General features: G+C 46.4%; 2 protein-coding genes across 2 annotated transcripts; both read right to left on the bottom strand.

Annotated features, from left to right (window-relative positions):
• Positions 1-587: 587 nt before the first annotated feature.
• On the bottom strand, positions 588-11,358 carry erbb2 (erb-b2 receptor tyrosine kinase 2). Its single transcript, XM_037278660.1, has 27 exons — positions 11,075-11,358; positions 8,001-8,152; positions 7,696-7,879; positions 7,477-7,617; positions 7,343-7,408; positions 7,164-7,279; positions 6,948-7,089; positions 6,746-6,874; positions 6,516-6,657; positions 6,307-6,380; positions 6,124-6,214; positions 5,591-5,793; positions 5,396-5,525; positions 5,109-5,199; positions 4,872-5,026; positions 4,758-4,805; positions 4,543-4,681; positions 4,352-4,474; positions 4,189-4,287; positions 3,932-4,117; positions 3,702-3,857; positions 3,565-3,640; positions 3,352-3,498; positions 3,188-3,285; positions 2,920-3,111; positions 2,464-2,848; positions 588-2,381 (listed from the first exon to the last, which is right to left on the bottom strand). Exons 1-27 carry the CDS (start codon positions 11,145-11,147, stop codon positions 2,059-2,061), a joined length of 3,861 nt encoding a protein of 1,286 aa, XP_037134555.1. The 5' UTR covers positions 11,148-11,358; the 3' UTR covers positions 588-2,058.
• A 987-nt stretch (positions 11,359-12,345) lies between these two features.
• pgap3 (post-GPI attachment to proteins phospholipase 3) lies at positions 12,346-16,049 on the bottom strand. The gene is made up of 8 exons (XM_037278966.1): positions 15,528-16,049; positions 14,764-14,861; positions 14,512-14,664; positions 14,361-14,423; positions 14,203-14,264; positions 13,997-14,133; positions 13,723-13,927; positions 12,346-13,637 (listed from the first exon to the last, which is right to left on the bottom strand). The coding sequence occupies exons 1-8, from the start codon at positions 15,805-15,807 to the stop codon at positions 13,574-13,576; spliced, it is 1,062 nt and encodes a 353-aa protein (XP_037134861.1). The 5' UTR covers positions 15,808-16,049; the 3' UTR covers positions 12,346-13,573.
• Between the last annotated feature and the right edge of the window lie 27 nt (positions 16,050-16,076).

Here is a 16,076-nt window from a genome sequence, read left to right on the forward strand (position 1 = left end):
GCTTCTCTTTCTATTTGGCCTCCACCTGATTTCGGATCAACGCGTCTTCATGTGCACCATCGCCATTCCGGTCGCTGTGACTTCCACGTTGGGTTCTGCTGTCATGCCCGTCCTCTTTTTAAATAATTTGGGCAAATTCAATTGTCTCTGGGTTAGATGTAAGTGAGTCAAATGGAAAATTGGACATAGAGGCAAAGAGTGAGAGAGCAATAGATAACAACAGAGAGGATCAATAAAGGTTGTTAGATATGACGAGCTATAGATAGATACATTTGTGAGCAGGTAGATGTACAATGTGCACAAAAATCATAGATGTTTAATTTACTCTGCATAAGTTTGCATAAGATCGCATTACAAATGTAAATGAGTCGCCGATGCAGGTGTGTATTTACATAACCTCAGCGGCCACAAACACTACACACACCTTCAAAATCTGAAAGCTGCATTATGAAAATGATGAATAAGGTTTTACAATTACGTTAGATTAAGTTGAAAAATTGCAGTTCCACATTAACCGCTAGATGTCAGCAAATGCATGTATAGACTGTATGGTCGCTTACTTCGGTACTAGAATTGAATAAAAATACTTAAGTCTGCATTTTTTTTTATTCATAAACACAACCAATATGCAAACATATCCATGGACCGTTTTCTTCATAAAATATTGTGTTTGCTTACAGATTTTACTCCGCAGTAGACTGATCACAAAATATTCACAATATTACATACAGTATTTACATTATGGGCAAATTCTACACAAATTGAATTGTATTATTTCATTTTTCTATGTTTAGTTTGGTAGAATTCCCTTCCGGTCTAGCATATCTCCTCTTTTAATTTGGGCCATTATTTATATAGCTTTTATGTGCCATTATCACATACAAATATCAGTACAACAATATTATATATATATATAGTATTTTAAAAAAACATTTCTATTGTATAAAAAGCTTATTTCACAGAAGTTAGCAATGGAAGACGGACAAGAAACCTTATTTGCATCTGATTGAAGAAAATGGCTCAATTTTCAAATGCTGTACTAGAATGTATTTTATTAAGCGTTGCTTTTTGATGACATCATTGTAGAATGATGTCACGCCAATGCTACCGTATGTTGGAAAAACCAATCTTGCCTCCTCAAGATGGACGCGGAGGGTCTGACAATGTCCCCATTGAGTAGCTTTGGCTCTCTGGCCACCGCCGGTTGACATGAGGGCAGAAAGTCGGCCGATTATTAACTGAGACGCCATTGTGTGTGTTTTGTCGCGTCGCTGGGAGGAATTTGAGCCATGCACTGACAACGCCAAGCGAGCGGCGGGAACGCGTGCGGCTTCAGAGTCAACAGGCCCCAAAAAAACAACTTGGCCCTCCAGCTACATTTAACACATGGGGCATGTGTGTTAATTCTTCACAATTGTTGGAATACATTCACCGGCGCATGTTTATTATTTTTGATGTCCAATCTTAAGACTAATGTAAGATGATCACTGTTTACGGTACGTTTATGCTTTTAATTTTGCTGTACCTGTTAAAATGACAATGTTCGTACTCTATTTCACGTATTTAAAGACTCTGCACGCGGGTTAAAAACGAGACCCAAGCAGGAAATTGTTTACCGTGCAAACACAACGCCTCCCTCCGTCTTCACCATACAGTGTGCGTGCTGGAGAGTAGGGCAGCGCATGGACTCCTCTGACCAAGAAGAAATGTCTTCGAGCCCATGCGAGACCCCCGCCAGGTTTTTGAAGACAGTGAGCAAAAATACTAAGCCAGTAAGAACCCTGAAAAAAAATAAACATTCCATGGTCCAGTCAAAAATGATTGGATGAGAAACGGTTGTTCCTGGACTGAATTATTCACAGCTGAGTAAACTTGCGTTCCAGAAAGGTCGGATTGTCGAGAGGAACATTGACGTCACCGGATGAGTCAAAGCGTGTTTGTACCTTCTCGCTTGGTCGGACGCTCTCTTGCGCAATCCGCCCAAAACACGCCCAGCTGGATAACTTTTATCATTCACTTCCGTCACGAGCTGCCACCTACCGAACTTCTCCTTATGGTTTATGTATAGCCAGTCCAGGTGTCCGCCAGTCCCAGATATTCCGGATTCTCCGCCGTGGGAGTGATAAATCCGTTGACTTGTCTCGGTACGTCCCTGTCCGGTTCCGCCGGGCCGTCGGTGACAGCTTTGGCTTTAGCTACTAGGTCCAGGTAGTACGGGTTGTCGAAGGCGGGTGCGGTGGAAGGGACCAAGTACCTGGGGTTCTCCACGCTGTGGCCTGACGTCAAGCCGTTAGGGAGGCGTCTGTCCACTTTGGAGATTTTCCGAGGGAGGGTGTTGGGTCGCTCCGGCTTGGGCTCGTGGACGTCCTGATTGACGTACTCTGTACGGGCCACGAAGGAGGGAAAAACATTGATTCTATTTGCTCCAACCAAATGCTGTGTCGGCAAGTGGCGCCTGCCTACCTGGCGAGATGTGGTTGTTATTATTGACGTGACTTCTCCTGGGCAGCGAGTGATGAAGATGAGGAGGAAGGAACCCGTTGGGCCCGTCCGCCTCCAGTTCGCCCTGACTCCCGTAAGTGGGGTCTTTGCAGTAGCGGCCGGGGCTAGCCGGGGGCAGCGAGGGGTCATCCGGGGATCCGTCCAGGAAGACCGAGTCGGACTGGCCGCCGGCCGAGGGGCTCCGTGCCAGCGTGGGGTAATGAGGGGTCCACGTACCGTTGGTGGCGCCGGCCCCTCCCGGTAGGGTGGGGTACTGATTGCGAGCGATTGCGCTGAGGGAGGGGTAGCTGCTGCGAGGGGCTGCCGCAACCATGGGGGGCTCGGCGTCTAAGCCCTGATCTCTACTCTGCGCATGATAAGACACAGAAAGGAGTTAGGAAGTCCACAAGTGGACCTTGAGAGTCAAAGGTCACTGACCCTGTAGGACTGATGTCTGGACGGCCCGTTTGACTGCGCCCCGTCTCCCTGAGTCCTGGGATAGAGGTTGGGTTGAGGCACCAGGTACTTCTCGGCATCCAGCAGCTCCCTCATGTTGTTGCCGTCCTCCTCCAGAAGCATGCGGAAGAAGTGGCTGTCCACCGGGCTGGACATGCTCATCTGCTCGTCGTTCTGCGAGCGCCACGACAAAAAAGGGACGCACGTTTGAGTCAGCGCGAGGGGCTCCCGTCTTTTTTGCCGCGCTTACCTGAATGACCACATAGCGAGGCGGGTCCCTGGCCATGGCGGAAAAATCATTCACCAGATCTTTGAATCTGGGTCGGCTGTCTGGGTCGATCATCCAACCTTCCGTGCGGGGAAAAACAATCAAGACGATTTTCAAAGGTCACCGGTCAAGACGTTGGTCCTCACATTTGACCATGATCATGTAGACGTCAATGGTGCAAATGAGGGGTTGCGGGAGCCGCTCGCCGCCTTCCAGAACATCGGGGATATCTCTGGCTGGGATCATGTCGTAAGGTTTGGCGCCAAATGTCATCAGCTCCCACACGGTCACTCCTGAGAGGCAAAAAAAACAGTCAAGTCAGCAAAAATCACATTTGCACCGCGCTGACCAACACCGACCGTAGCTCCAAACGTCGCTTTGATGCGTGAACTTCCTGTGCAGGATCGACTCCAGCGCCATCCATTTAATCGGAACCTAAAAGCACAAACGTGTCGGTAAATAATTGAAAAGATAAATGGCCGTAATGCAACTTTACCTTCCCCCCATCGGCGTGATATTCGGTCTCGTCGATATCCAGCAAGCGTGCCAAGCCGAAATCGGTAATTTTCACGTGGTTGGGGTTTTTCACCAGGACGTTGCGGGCTGCCAAATCTCTGTGGACGAGGCGCACCTCCTCCAAATAGTTCATCCCCTGCGTCGACACCGTTTAAAATTCACCAAAACTAAAAAACAACAACTATTTTTGCATAAAGTGACATCCCCCACCTTGGCGATCTGGACACACCAGTTGAGGAGGAACTGGGAGCCGATGCGATCTTTGTTCTCCCGGACGTAGTCGAGGAGGCAACCGTACGGCATGAGCTGAGTGACCAGCTGCACCGTGGAGGTCAAACAAATCCCCAGCAGGCGACACACGTAGGGACTGGCCACGCCTGCCATCACATAAGCTTCCTGGCAACAACAGCAAGGCGGAAAATGTTTTCACAGCTCCCAAATCTGTGAATAAAAAAAGTCAGACTCACGTCGAGGATTTCTTTATTGGCTCTAGGCGAGGTGTTCTCCCGTAAAACCTTGATGGCCACCGGAATCTTGACGTTTTCCCCATCGGGTGTCCACACACCCTGCAAAGAACAACCATTAGTGATTTTTTTAAGATGACCATGGTCATGTAAAAGGGTGTCAAACCTTGTGAACGGTTCCAAAAGCTCCTGCGCCGAGCATTCGGAGCTTCTTCAACTCGGTTTCTTTCAGGATGCGCATCTGAGCCTGATTGGGCGAGGCGCCGCTGGGTGTCAAAGGTTCCACCAGCTGCCGAAGAAAATTCCGCCATGAAAAGCATTCCTTAAAGCGCTGGGCTTATTGTGCACGGTGCCCACCTCGTGTTCCTGGAGGATCCTCCTCAGTGTCTCTTTCTTTTTCAGCTTCTTCTGTCTCCTCAGGAAGAAGACCAACAAGGTGAGTAGGATGAAGAAGAGCACCACGCCACCCACAGCGGCTGCGATAGTCGTGCCCGGTCTACGCCCCAGAAAAAATGCACTTATAACTTCACAGAAAATTAAATTCACATTTCTTTATTTTCAAATGAGCTTACCCCGTCTTGGGATGGATCGGACAGCCTCTCTCATCCATCTGAGTGCAGCTGAGAGAAGATACAACCGTCGTCAGATTCTTGCCGTCAGTTTGTTTACAACATGTGCGCACTCACGACAGGGTGCAGTTGGTGTTGCACGGCAAACAATGTCCCGTGGCATTGCTGTACTTCCACACCATCTGCTGGTCCTCCTTGACACCACTGGGGCAATGCTCCACGCAGAACTCGCCGTCCTGGAAGTTCTGGCACTCGGTGCATTGGTCTGCACCCTGCGGTGAGATTTTTTATTTTTTTTTGAAGTTCGTCTCTGTTGATCTGTTTGGTTCCTCCAAAACTGTTGAAGCATCTTACCCGCCCGTGACATGTGACAGAGGCATTGAGAGGTCGACACTCTGCGTGACAGGCGATGCACAGGAATCCATCGATGTATTCGCGTACGGGCCTGCAAGACAAACAAAAATATTGATTGGAATTTTTCTTTATTTTTCATATTTTTATATGAATATATATATAATCATTTATTTGATATATTGATTTGAGTGTTAAAAAATGACAACATCAGTGAAAGGTAAGTTTAAAAGATTTCATTTGGATTGATTTAGTGCAGGCTTGACCCAAAAAAAAAAAAAGAAGCTCACCCCTGGTGGAGGTCACACTGCTCAACACACTCAGTGCCACGCTGGAAACTCTTGCAGGACACACACTGGCCGGGCCCCGACCCCCAACATCCACCCTCACACAGGGAGTGACACACATATCCCTCCGTCTCTGAAAAAAGAAAAAAAAAATGTTATTGATCTACTCTCACATGACGCAAAGACAAATTTACCCACCGCAAAGTTGGGGGTCTCGGTTTTGGTTGACGATGTAGTGGGGCCCCTGGGTGGGATGCAGGAGGCTGCTCCAGGGTAACGAATTGGTGTAGCACAGCAGAGGGTTGTTGTGCAACAGAATCAAACCGCCGCTGATGCTACGTAGCGAACGGAGCCCGAGCGACTGAATGTGAAGGTTCTGGACGGCCAGGGAAAACACTCCCCTGATAAAACAAAAGTGGTTGAGATTTGGAAAAAATGCAGTTGGAAGCAAAACATTGACAGTCGTATCGGGACGCATAATCATTCCACGAATGCGAAACACATAAGCGGACCTGGGTCGTGACTTATTTACACTCGCCTTGACCTAGTTTGAACATGTTGTGCTCGTCCTTGTGCGCGCTGACTGTTACTTTTGTCCCGGCTGACGCGTGTTGCCAGTTAAAGCAGTTGGCCTGGCTAATAATTAGCCTTTATAACCAGGAAAGCGTTTCGACTCAACACTCAGAGACTAGAGGCTTTAAAAAAATTCCAATTCACGATCACCGTCTTACTTGTAGAGCATCCTGCCTCGGATCACCTTCAGGTTCTCAAACACAGACAAGTCGCTCCAGTCTTCTGGCCAGGCATCAATATACAAATAACCTGCAAAATTCATACCAAGACATAATATCTCGAGTCATTTATTAATTCGCTTTGCGGTATTTAAAAAAAACAACACGAGGAGAGGACTATACCTGTAATCTCCTCCAGGTTTTTGAAGGCCTTCAGGTGCTCAAGAGTCAGGCCTGATGTGTTGGTCGCAGGGTCCCTAAATGTCAAAAATGATACACGAGGAACGCCGTAGAAGAACTATTTAGGAGGAACTGCGATTTCATTGCATGAATGAACATGACTGCATCACTTCCTCGTTCTCATTTAAAAAAAAACAAAAGGCATAACTTACAAAATGAAGCTCTGAGGGAGAAAGGCCAGACTTCCAAATATCTTCTTACAAGCACTGAATTGTTCCACATTCGAAGAGGTTACCATGGCGACGACGTGGTTGTCCATGACGCCAAGGTTGTCCATCCCCAGGCCATAACACACTGTGAATTCAAGTCACAACAGTGGCGAGATGATTACAACTCATTTAAAAACATGAAGCAGAACTTTGGAAGGAATCCAAACACTCACCTTTTGGACAGTCTCCTTCACACTTTTCACATTTCTGCGTCTCGTCCCCGTCGGGATTGGAGATGATGACTTCCTGGTTGGGTTTGGGGCAAACTAACGTGCAGGCGGCGTCCATCGCTAGATAATTATCTAAAGACAAAGACCAACGTTAATTGATCACATCGTGGCTGGCTTCTTGGAATTTTGGACGATCTGGTCTCACATGGACAGGTCTTGACGCAGGTGGCTCCGAAGGTAAACTTTTTGTCCGGGTTGGGTTTGGTCTGAAAGGTGACCGTGTCGTAAATGTTGGGCGGGGGACAACCGTACTTGCACACGCCGCTGTCGTTGAAGTGTCGGCACGCCTGCGGAGGTGACTCGTAGTTAAATCAAAACTACAGGGGGGAAAAAAAAGAAATAATCCAAAGGTGTCATTTACCAGACAGTCGGAGTCTTTGGGTCCGGTGCATCCGGCGGCGCACTGCATGTGACAGCAGTCGTTGGGCAGAGGGCCTTTGCATCGCTGGCAGCCTGACGCGCAACTGATCCGTGTCACTGCAGCAGGGGAAACATTTCAATGGCATGCCGTTTAAAAAACAAAACAAAAACGGCACTTACAAGTTTGGCAATCCTGTGGAGTTTCTCCCCAACAGCTGTTCTTGCACGCAGGTGAGCAACTCGGACCTGGCAAAGCCAAAGGTGACAAATCAAGCATGTCGTTAAGGTGTCAAATATTTCAAGGGATTGCTCACAGTCGGACGCTCTGGGCTGCAGTCGGTGCGGCCCGGCGTGGACGTTCTGCTCATCCAAAGTGTCCCTCCACACAATGTTCTGGGGGTCCGGGAAGCAAAGCTGAGGGTTTCCCCAAATATAGACCCCGCCCAAAAGGATCTCTGCGAGAAGATTCATGATAGATGCTCAAAAAGCAGTTCAAATGATTGTAACGTTCCTACTCGTGACCTTTTCCCAACCTGTTAGGCTCCGAAGGCGAAGTGTCCTGAGTCCACCCTGACCGTCCCGGGTGTTATCCCGCACCACCAGGGCATAGCTGGAATTGTACAGCTGGCTGCCTCGGATAATCCGAAGGTTGTCCAAAGGCACCAGGCTCACGGAGACATGAGCCACCAGCACATAGCCTTGCACCTCCACAATCCCCTGTCGAATGTGGACATAAAATGTGAGATGTCGGGGGGGTTCCTCAAGGTTCGCTTCTAAGCCCACTGTAGGTATAATATCAATGCAATCTTGATCTAAAAGAGGATTAAAAAAGAAACACCTGTAGGAAGGAGAGGTCCGGAGTTCCATGAAGGTGCGTAATCTCCAGGTTGCCATGGACGACTTGGCAGCCGGTGTAAAGTAACCTCAAGGTCTCGTAGTGATTTTCCAAGCTGGAGGGCAGGGCAAGCTTCATGTCCGTGCCCAGGCACACTGCAACACATTAAAAACGTCATCGGTGCTTGCGTAAGTGAGCACACCTAGCAATTAGTCAACTCATCAATTGCTTAGAAATTATTTTGATTGTGATTCAGGAATCCACTCTCATTCTTTCATATCCCACTAGGGGGAGCACTTTGCAAATCAGTGTATGTATTAATTGCTAATTTTCTTGATTCTGTGATCCATCCTAGTTCATTGATTTATTTTTGCAAAAGAAAGAGAAGTTGGCGCTAAATACAAAAGGGATTCACGGTCCGCAAGATCAATTTTCCACTGAGATTCCCCACAGTGGGCCACTAAATTGGGGGTCGTGCAATGTTGCAGTCCACAGTGGGGGCTCACACATAGCTCCCATGCTTCAGCAATCAGTCATACGGTGGATAGTCCCTCCTCCTCTTCTTCTCGAGGTTATAAATGACTTCCTCTGGTATGCTGCCAACAGCCCGGCGATAGTCCACGCACTTTTCCTGCCTGACCCCCCCCCCCCCCCCCCCCCCCACTTGTACTATCGGTGTCTCTCCTTTGGTTCTGATACTGCGACTAAGTCGCAGGTCCAAATGAAACCTGACGGTAAGCGGCAAGTCTCTTGACAGCAAATGGCGCAATGCAAGTCTGCCAAAAATACACACCCCAGCCGTCACAGCTTGTGTCAGGTGTCAATTCCTCGCTGCTTGAGCGCTGATATCATCATGAATAGTTTGACTCGTCAAAGGGACAAATTAAGTCACAATTCGATCGATGGATAGAAACTTTTGCAAATCTGTGGCCGCAAACAGCAGCTCAGACAAACGCCTTTTAAAACCACACACACTCAAAGTTACAGATGTGAGACCATCTTTATACTGTCTTGCTATTGTCATAAAACACATTTTGCATTTCTACTAATTGTCTTAAGCTTTCTGAAAGTCGAGGCCGCATCTGCAGTGTGACAAACCAAGCCAGTAATGTGGTTGTATGTTTACTCGTGTGTTTAACAATGTGTTTACCAGCGTGTGCGGTGACAAACATGAGGCGTCCCAAAAATGTAACAAAGATCATCCGGACAACAGGACTTTCTCCAAAGTTTATTCACAGATACGTGAAACCTTTTGAACGTATAACATGAACACATTTTTCCCACTAAAGAAAAAAAAGAAGAGAGACGAGTGTTGCTCAACATACAAGCTGAACAGGATCCTACATAGGCGCAAGTCCTCATTCACGCCCACTGTTGTCTTGAGATTAGCATCACAAACACGGCAGGCTTTCACGTCGACTGCCGCCGCAGCGCATGAGAGCAGCTGCGTTCCGCTTCAAAATGGACGGATTGTATCGAAAGAAGGTTCGGACAAAGTACGCCTTGTTGAAGACGACATGAATATGAAAGTGGACCAACGCAGGGAGTGAAAATAAATAAATAAATAAATAAATAAATAAGACGACAATAATCGGAGACTAGTCAATCACAGCTGGCCCGGGTGATCCTGAAACTGCATTAATCACAATGTATCACTTCTGTTTCTAAAAGCTCTCTTTATTATGTCGTGCGTATCGCATGTATTCAAATAACAGCCGATTGTCAGCACTCATGCACAACTGATGCTTCATATTGATTGACACTAAAAGTGCACCGACCTGTTCCCGCCAACAATGCGCATTTGTTTACCTGTGACAAGCGACCGTGTCACGGTACGTTACGTACCGTAATGGCATCTAAAATGATTCCCGCTCAACTGCCAAGTTACACGGTTGTTTATTACTCACAGACACAACGCTTTCAAGGCCAGATCCAAAATAAATCAGCCCTATCGATGTAAATATGAAAGTATGATATTGACTGCTCTTAAAACAGTGCTTTTAGTCATATTGATCTTTATGTGCTGACCTCAAAAGAATTTTTTATGCACCCATTGGCTTATCTGACCCTGCAACAAGACATTAGGTACACCAGCACAATCAAATTCAAAATACTGCCGTTGCCATGACGACATTATCAATATCATGGGAACAAGGCGTGATTTCCTCATTGAGAAGTATATTACTACCAATTAATGAAACATAATGAATAAAATAGCTTTTACTTGTATTTTACTCATAGCAATAACATGTACTCAACGTTCTTCTTTGTCTTCTAACTACTGCAGGTACCTTTTACACAGCGCCGCCTAGTGTTCGGACTGAAACACTACATGAACGCATTTTGAATCAGAATTGCAAAATGTCAACGCATTATCAAGTCTAAATTTGTAACTTTCCAGGATTCTGCAAGCCGCTTGTGCAAACCTGAGCTTCTCACAGGAAAATACGTGGCCGCTGAGTTCAAGTGTCATGAGCAGGTTGCAACAGGTAGAGTCACCGAAAGGCATAGGTAGATCAAATCGAATTCATTTCGCAGTGAAACTTAAACAGTTGGTGGTGTGCATTCAAAAGCGTGCGCAGTTTGTCCCTCCTCACACTGGCATGCAGTCACTCAGACAGACATGACAAGTGGCTCTCTAATCAGACAATGTCCTCCTGTTTTGGAAGCACTGGTGAATAATTGACATCGCAATGATCCTCGCTTGTACAATGCACCTCTTGTTGTTGTTATTGTTGTTTACATGCACAGCTAACTAGCCGCTTGGCAGTCTGGCTGCACACGCCATAAGTTGCAAAGCAGGTTCTCATATTGGTTACCTGAGCTTTTTTTTTTTTCTCCTTTTCTTCTTTTCTACTACTGCTCGCGCTGTTTGCGTATACGTGCAGTATGTCAACTCTAAACACTTTGTGGGAAGTTCGAAGTAGAAGAGGAACTTTTTGGGGCGACAGGTGTGATTCTCAGGTCGAAAGCTATTCAATGTCACACACACTTTGACTTGATTCAGGGAGATTCTGTTCTCCTCGGCGAGCAAATGTGTGTTTGTGTGTGCTGTTTGATGCATAAAAGTCACTCACCTTCCCTGGCCAACGAGCCCGACCCTCGGAGCAACACGGCCCCGAGCAAGAGCAAACTTTTCACCGCCTCCATCTGCAGACTCTCCCCGGGGCGACGCTAGTCCATACCCCCGACGTCCAGACGTCCGCTATTCCCGTTCAGACTTTTCTTGTCCACGATGAGGCAACTCGCCGGGGTTTGTTCGTGATCAACTTTATTCGTCGCCCCTCACACAATCTCAGACTTCCTCTGAGAGATTGCGTGTCTGTTGGTAGTAAAGCGTGTCTGCGCGCGCACGACACCAAGAGCGCTCCTGTGAAGGCCTGACAGGGGCGTGGCCCGACAACCCTTATTACTTAACCCTCTGCTGGATGATAAAATCATTTTAGTAAAAAAAAAAAAAAAAAAAGTCATATTCCATATTTTTTGCTTTACATTCAATTGACATTGTGTTGCTCCTTCTGGTGTGCACGTCATAGCCACCTGGTGGCAGTATCATATATAAAGGTACTTTACAAAGGTTCTAAATGTCCATTTTTTAAATATAATTTAATCTCCAATGAAAAGTCAGAAACCCCACAGTGTGCATTGGCTCATTTCTCCCCTAAATGACATCATTGTGCTCGTGCCAAATTAACTTGGTGCTTCCTGCTGATGTGTAAGACTCACTGACAACTCATGGAGACTTATTATTCACCAAGCCCTCTTTCCTTTCACTTTTTCTCATGCCCCTCTCTCCACGGTCGCAAATCAGTAGCGGGAGGAGGAAGAATAAAGTCCATTCATCCTCATGCGGCCCCCAGTGTCTCCACCCACAGGAGCCGGGTCAGAGTCCAAAGCTAGTGCACCCAACTATCAGCCAACAGATAAAGTGAAATCACTTTCTGTCAGATAAAATACCTGTCTCTGCTTTTAAGGTGTATGTTCGCGATTAGAACAAACCTCAAAGAGTGCAAAACTAATTCATTTATTTTTCAAACCGCTTATCCTCACAAAAGCTCATCAATCCACATTTAATGTAGTGATTGTCTTGTACCGCAAGAGGGAACCAAAGACCAGCGAGTAACTGGGACTCAAGTTTGCAGCCATGTAAAGTTCAATTTCTACACAACAAAACCACACGAGTGTCCGTCCTCTATCAACAAAGAAGACTTTTATTTATTTTTCCAAGATCTTAAAATGTGCTTTTTGTGTGAGGTGGATTGGAGGGTATTGTGCAGACAGTTGATGTGCAGCTAAAAGGGACACAAAATGTCAAAAAGATGCTATTTAAATAATAACTTATAACACAGCACTGAACATTTTTTTATCTCTTTGAAATAAATTATGTTCATACAGCTTCTTGTTGTAAAATTGATTTTGAATATTGAAGTGATTATGAAACATACATTTAAGTTCTTATATCGTAGTGTCTACTATGTTCATACCATCACTACATTTATCCCATCACACACTCAAGCCCATAGTCACTCGCCAATTTATTAAGTGCACGTGAACTCTTGTGTCGTGAAATGCTCACAAACAACTAGCTGAAGAATTCTATGAAACAAAACACATGGTGCAGGACTATTGTATTCCACTGCATTCATTGTCCCGTCGCAAACAGAAAGGCATGAGGCGAATTCCAAACGCAACGCACGGGTGCATCCCTAAAGTGCACATATGCAAAGTGGGGAAGGGAAATGTGATCAGTCACATGTAAGTATGAGGCAGTGATGACACCAGAATGCAATTACTAGGGCTGAACAATTAATCAAAGTTGAATTGAAAAAGAAAAAAAATTCAATTTGATTCATTTTCAAATTGTTCAGCCCTAGTTTACACATGGGGACATTTTGGCGGGGGGGGGGGGGGCATTCTAAGGGAATACTGCAGCAATGAAATCCATACAAAAGCCATCAAAATTCCTCTTTTAATATAGAACACTCTTCTAGAAATGCTTCTTATTCCTTTCAAAATTTGTCTTCACGCTAAAAAGGCAATCCAGGTGAATAAAATATTAAATTTCATGATGGTCGATCACATCGCACTCGATAAACAAATTAAAGCACCATAAAATAATAAGAAAATAATTGAGAGAGTGGGTGATGGATTAAAAAAAGATCGAAAGCAGCAAAGGAGACAACAGAGGCACGAAATAAAAGAGAAATATCTCAGTCAGCAAAAAGGTCGTTCAAACAAACCCTCGTCCCATTCTTTCTCGAATAATCTACTCAACAGGGGTGACGAAGCTGCCACTTTTTGCACGGGGGATTTCTGGCGCCACCTATCGAAGGGAAGCGTGAACTGCATTTATGCCGAGTCGGGCTGAGAATTCAATATTGGAGAAAACAATACGTTCTCGTTCACCCTGTTTTTCCACATGGCAAATAAATAAAAATAATAAAACAATGTAAACCAGTGGTCATCGATGGAAGGTGTCATGCAGGACACGAGGGAGACGGCTCTACTTCTACGTGGAGGGGTTCGGCGGCCACAATTGGAGAGAGGCGGCGCCGTCGGACGACGGGACTCCGGCCCTACTCGAACTTGACGCCTAGCTTCTCGGTGTTGAGCAGGTAGAGGCTGTCGTCGATCAGGAAACTGGAGCGACCAATGCATACTTGTTAACCATTCCAGACATGAATCATCTCTTTGAAATATTTGACCGTATTATTTGCGGCCTGACCTGTAGAAAAGGAAGTGCACGGGGATGGTGCTCAGGTGCCAAATGGCATGCGCGTCCAGGACCCACCGATAAGGCGGGAAGTCCAGCAGCTCCAGTAGGGCCAGGCCGTGAAGCAGCACAACCACCAGGCCACACTTCCACCAGTACGGCAGCGTCCGCCGGTTGCTCCAGCACCAGCACAGCCACCACAGCAGGTTCACCATGCCTTCAAGTAAGAGCACAAAAAAATCTAAGCGCGTTCCTAAATGGTCACCTATTAGCTACTTTGTCATACCAAAGAAGGTGTTGGCGGCCATGTTGTAGCCATAGTCGAAACGGACAAAGGTCAAGTAGGAAATGTGTGAGGTGAACGCCAAGATGAGCACCACCCCCATGATGCTGGACACCCACGGGTGCTTCAGCCCCAACGTTCTGCCAAAGACACGTTTTATGTTCTAACAAGTCCATTTGTTTTGCAGCAACTCTAACGTTGGCAATTACCTGACACAGCACAAGTAAATGGAGTAGAGAATGACTGCAGTAGCACAGAAATAGTCCATTTTCTGCAAGAGAACACAAAGTCGAGATCAAGGTCGAGAGACATGCTTCGTTTTTGTCCTGTCTGGACGAAACTATGGCCTGGTTGGCACTGAAGTTACCTCAGTGAGGAAGGTGTCGCGTGTGTGGAACACCGTGGACCAGAACCAGGCGTTGAGCGACACCTGTAAACACAAACACAGCGTCATCGAGTTGAAAAAAAGAAAAAAACGTCCCTGCTTCCTTTTCTGCCATCGTGTTAAATAGCGAGACCAGAGAGAAGGCGTTGATGGTGTGGAACATGGGGCTCTGCCGTGGCACGGTGCTCCGGTAGCGCAGCAGCATGAGAAGGCACGCCAGGCCGTTCAGGAGAGAGGCGAGGGCGGACGCCGGCTCCTCGAAGCACAGGAAGCGTGTAAACGGCCACTGAGATATACATTAGGAAAAAAATGTCAAATAAAAGACTGTGAGTCTTCATCCAAAGCAACGTTGATATCCACTTAAATCACAAAAGAGATTTTGAACCTTGCCGTGGAACTGCGGGACCTCGTAGCCTCCAGCCTGGTAAAGACCCACGGTGGTCCACATGCACTCATAGCGACAGTCATCTCGACAAGTCCAACCTGGAAGACAAATAAAAGTCATTTATAGTGTCACCAGGAGTCTTCATTCACCTGTTGCCATTTATCCACCAGAATAATAATCAAGCAGGGCCAGAAGAAGTGGAATGATTGCAAACATTTTGGAAAGTTGAAATTGGGATCAACGCTGGTGATAATGTGCCTAACAATAAAGAATAAGAAACAGCAGAATAATTGCAATGAAACCAAAGAGGTGATAATGGTTCAATGCTCCACTTTTGCAACACCTTGCTAGACGAGAAAAACCCGCTTTCAACTTGTGCAGCGACACCACCAGGCCATACAGTTTAGTTTGAGCCGCAAACAAAACTACTTCAAGTTATCCTCAAAAGCCTCTTAACAATATGAATACAAAAGCAATTGATGTGTTTTGTTATGAAATTTGTTCAAGGCTGACCAAGTTTTAATCATGAGTATATTATCATCTTTCCCCATTCAAATGAATGAAAATTGGATTAATACTTTTCAGGTTGAGAACACGAAAATCTGCCCTATCAGAATTCTATCTAAGGGTTCACGGAGTATTTGACCCTAGTCCTGGAATTTTACTGACGAGCCCTTGAGCTGGAATAGTGTGAAATGTGGATTAAATATACACACAAACCAAAACAGCTGACAACAACAACAACAACAACTAGGACAGTTCACCTGTCAGCGCCATGTACTGCGGCTGGACTGCCTGGTACCACCGTAACCGAACTCCGGTGCAGTTGCTTTGGACACACTGACTCACACAGTCCCGGTACACCGAGTCTTTGTCGCCCTGGGAGCCCACCACGGTGGTCGCCGATATGAGCAGTACGACGACCACCACCCAGGCCGCTCTGCCAGATGTGCAGCGGGGGGGGCGCGGCGAGGCCATGGTCGTCGTAGTGGATCTTGGACCGGCGGTGGCACTCACAAAGGCACGGCGAGGCGGCAATGGCATCGAGGGATTCCGGAACAAACAGTCCACATTACCAAATTGCCATTTCTCTGTGAGCAAGTGGTTTTGCAGTGGTGATGGTCTCGTCGGGGAACCGCCAGTCAAAGGGGTCCCCCACCCCCTGGCCTTTGAAAAAAACGTCACAACTCATGCATAACGTACTTCCGGTCAGATATTTCAAAGTAAACTCATTTTGTCGACCATGTAATGACGCGGTTTATTCCTTCATCTGAGACTACCCACTTTTCCATCCATTCATTTTCAACACCGCT

This window comes from Syngnathus acus, chromosome 19, assembly GCF_901709675.1.
Source record: "Syngnathus acus chromosome 19, fSynAcu1.2, whole genome shotgun sequence".
Lineage (NCBI taxonomy): Eukaryota > Metazoa > Chordata > Actinopteri > Syngnathiformes > Syngnathidae > Syngnathus > Syngnathus acus.

What these genes read in the sequence shown, in the direction of transcription:
- erbb2 (XM_037278660.1), bottom strand. Translation starts at nt 11,147, where the DNA reads ATGGAGGCGGTGAAAAGTTTGCTCTTGCTCGGGGCCGTGTTGCTCCGA. An exon ending in CTGCGTCAAGACCTGTCCAT is followed by an intron (nt 6,875 to 6,947) that starts GTGAGACCAGAT and finishes CTTTGTCTTTAG; the next exon opens with ATAATTATCTAGCGATGGAC. An exon ending in CTCGCTATGTGGTCATTCAG is followed by an intron (nt 3,112 to 3,187) that starts GTAAGCGCGGCA and finishes TGGCGCTCGCAG; the next exon opens with AACGACGAGCAGATGAGCAT.
- pgap3 (XM_037278966.1), bottom strand. Translation starts at nt 15,807, where the DNA reads ATGCCATTGCCGCCTCGCCGTGCCTTTGTGAGTGCCACCGCCGGTCCA. An exon ending in GCAGTACATGGCGCTGACAG is followed by an intron (nt 14,862 to 15,527) that starts GTGAACTGTCCT and finishes TTTGTCTTCCAG; the next exon opens with GTTGGACTTGTCGAGATGAC. An exon ending in TCCCGCAGTTCCACGGCAAG is followed by an intron (nt 14,665 to 14,763) that starts GTTCAAAATCTC and finishes TGTATATCTCAG; the next exon opens with TGGCCGTTTACACGCTTCCT.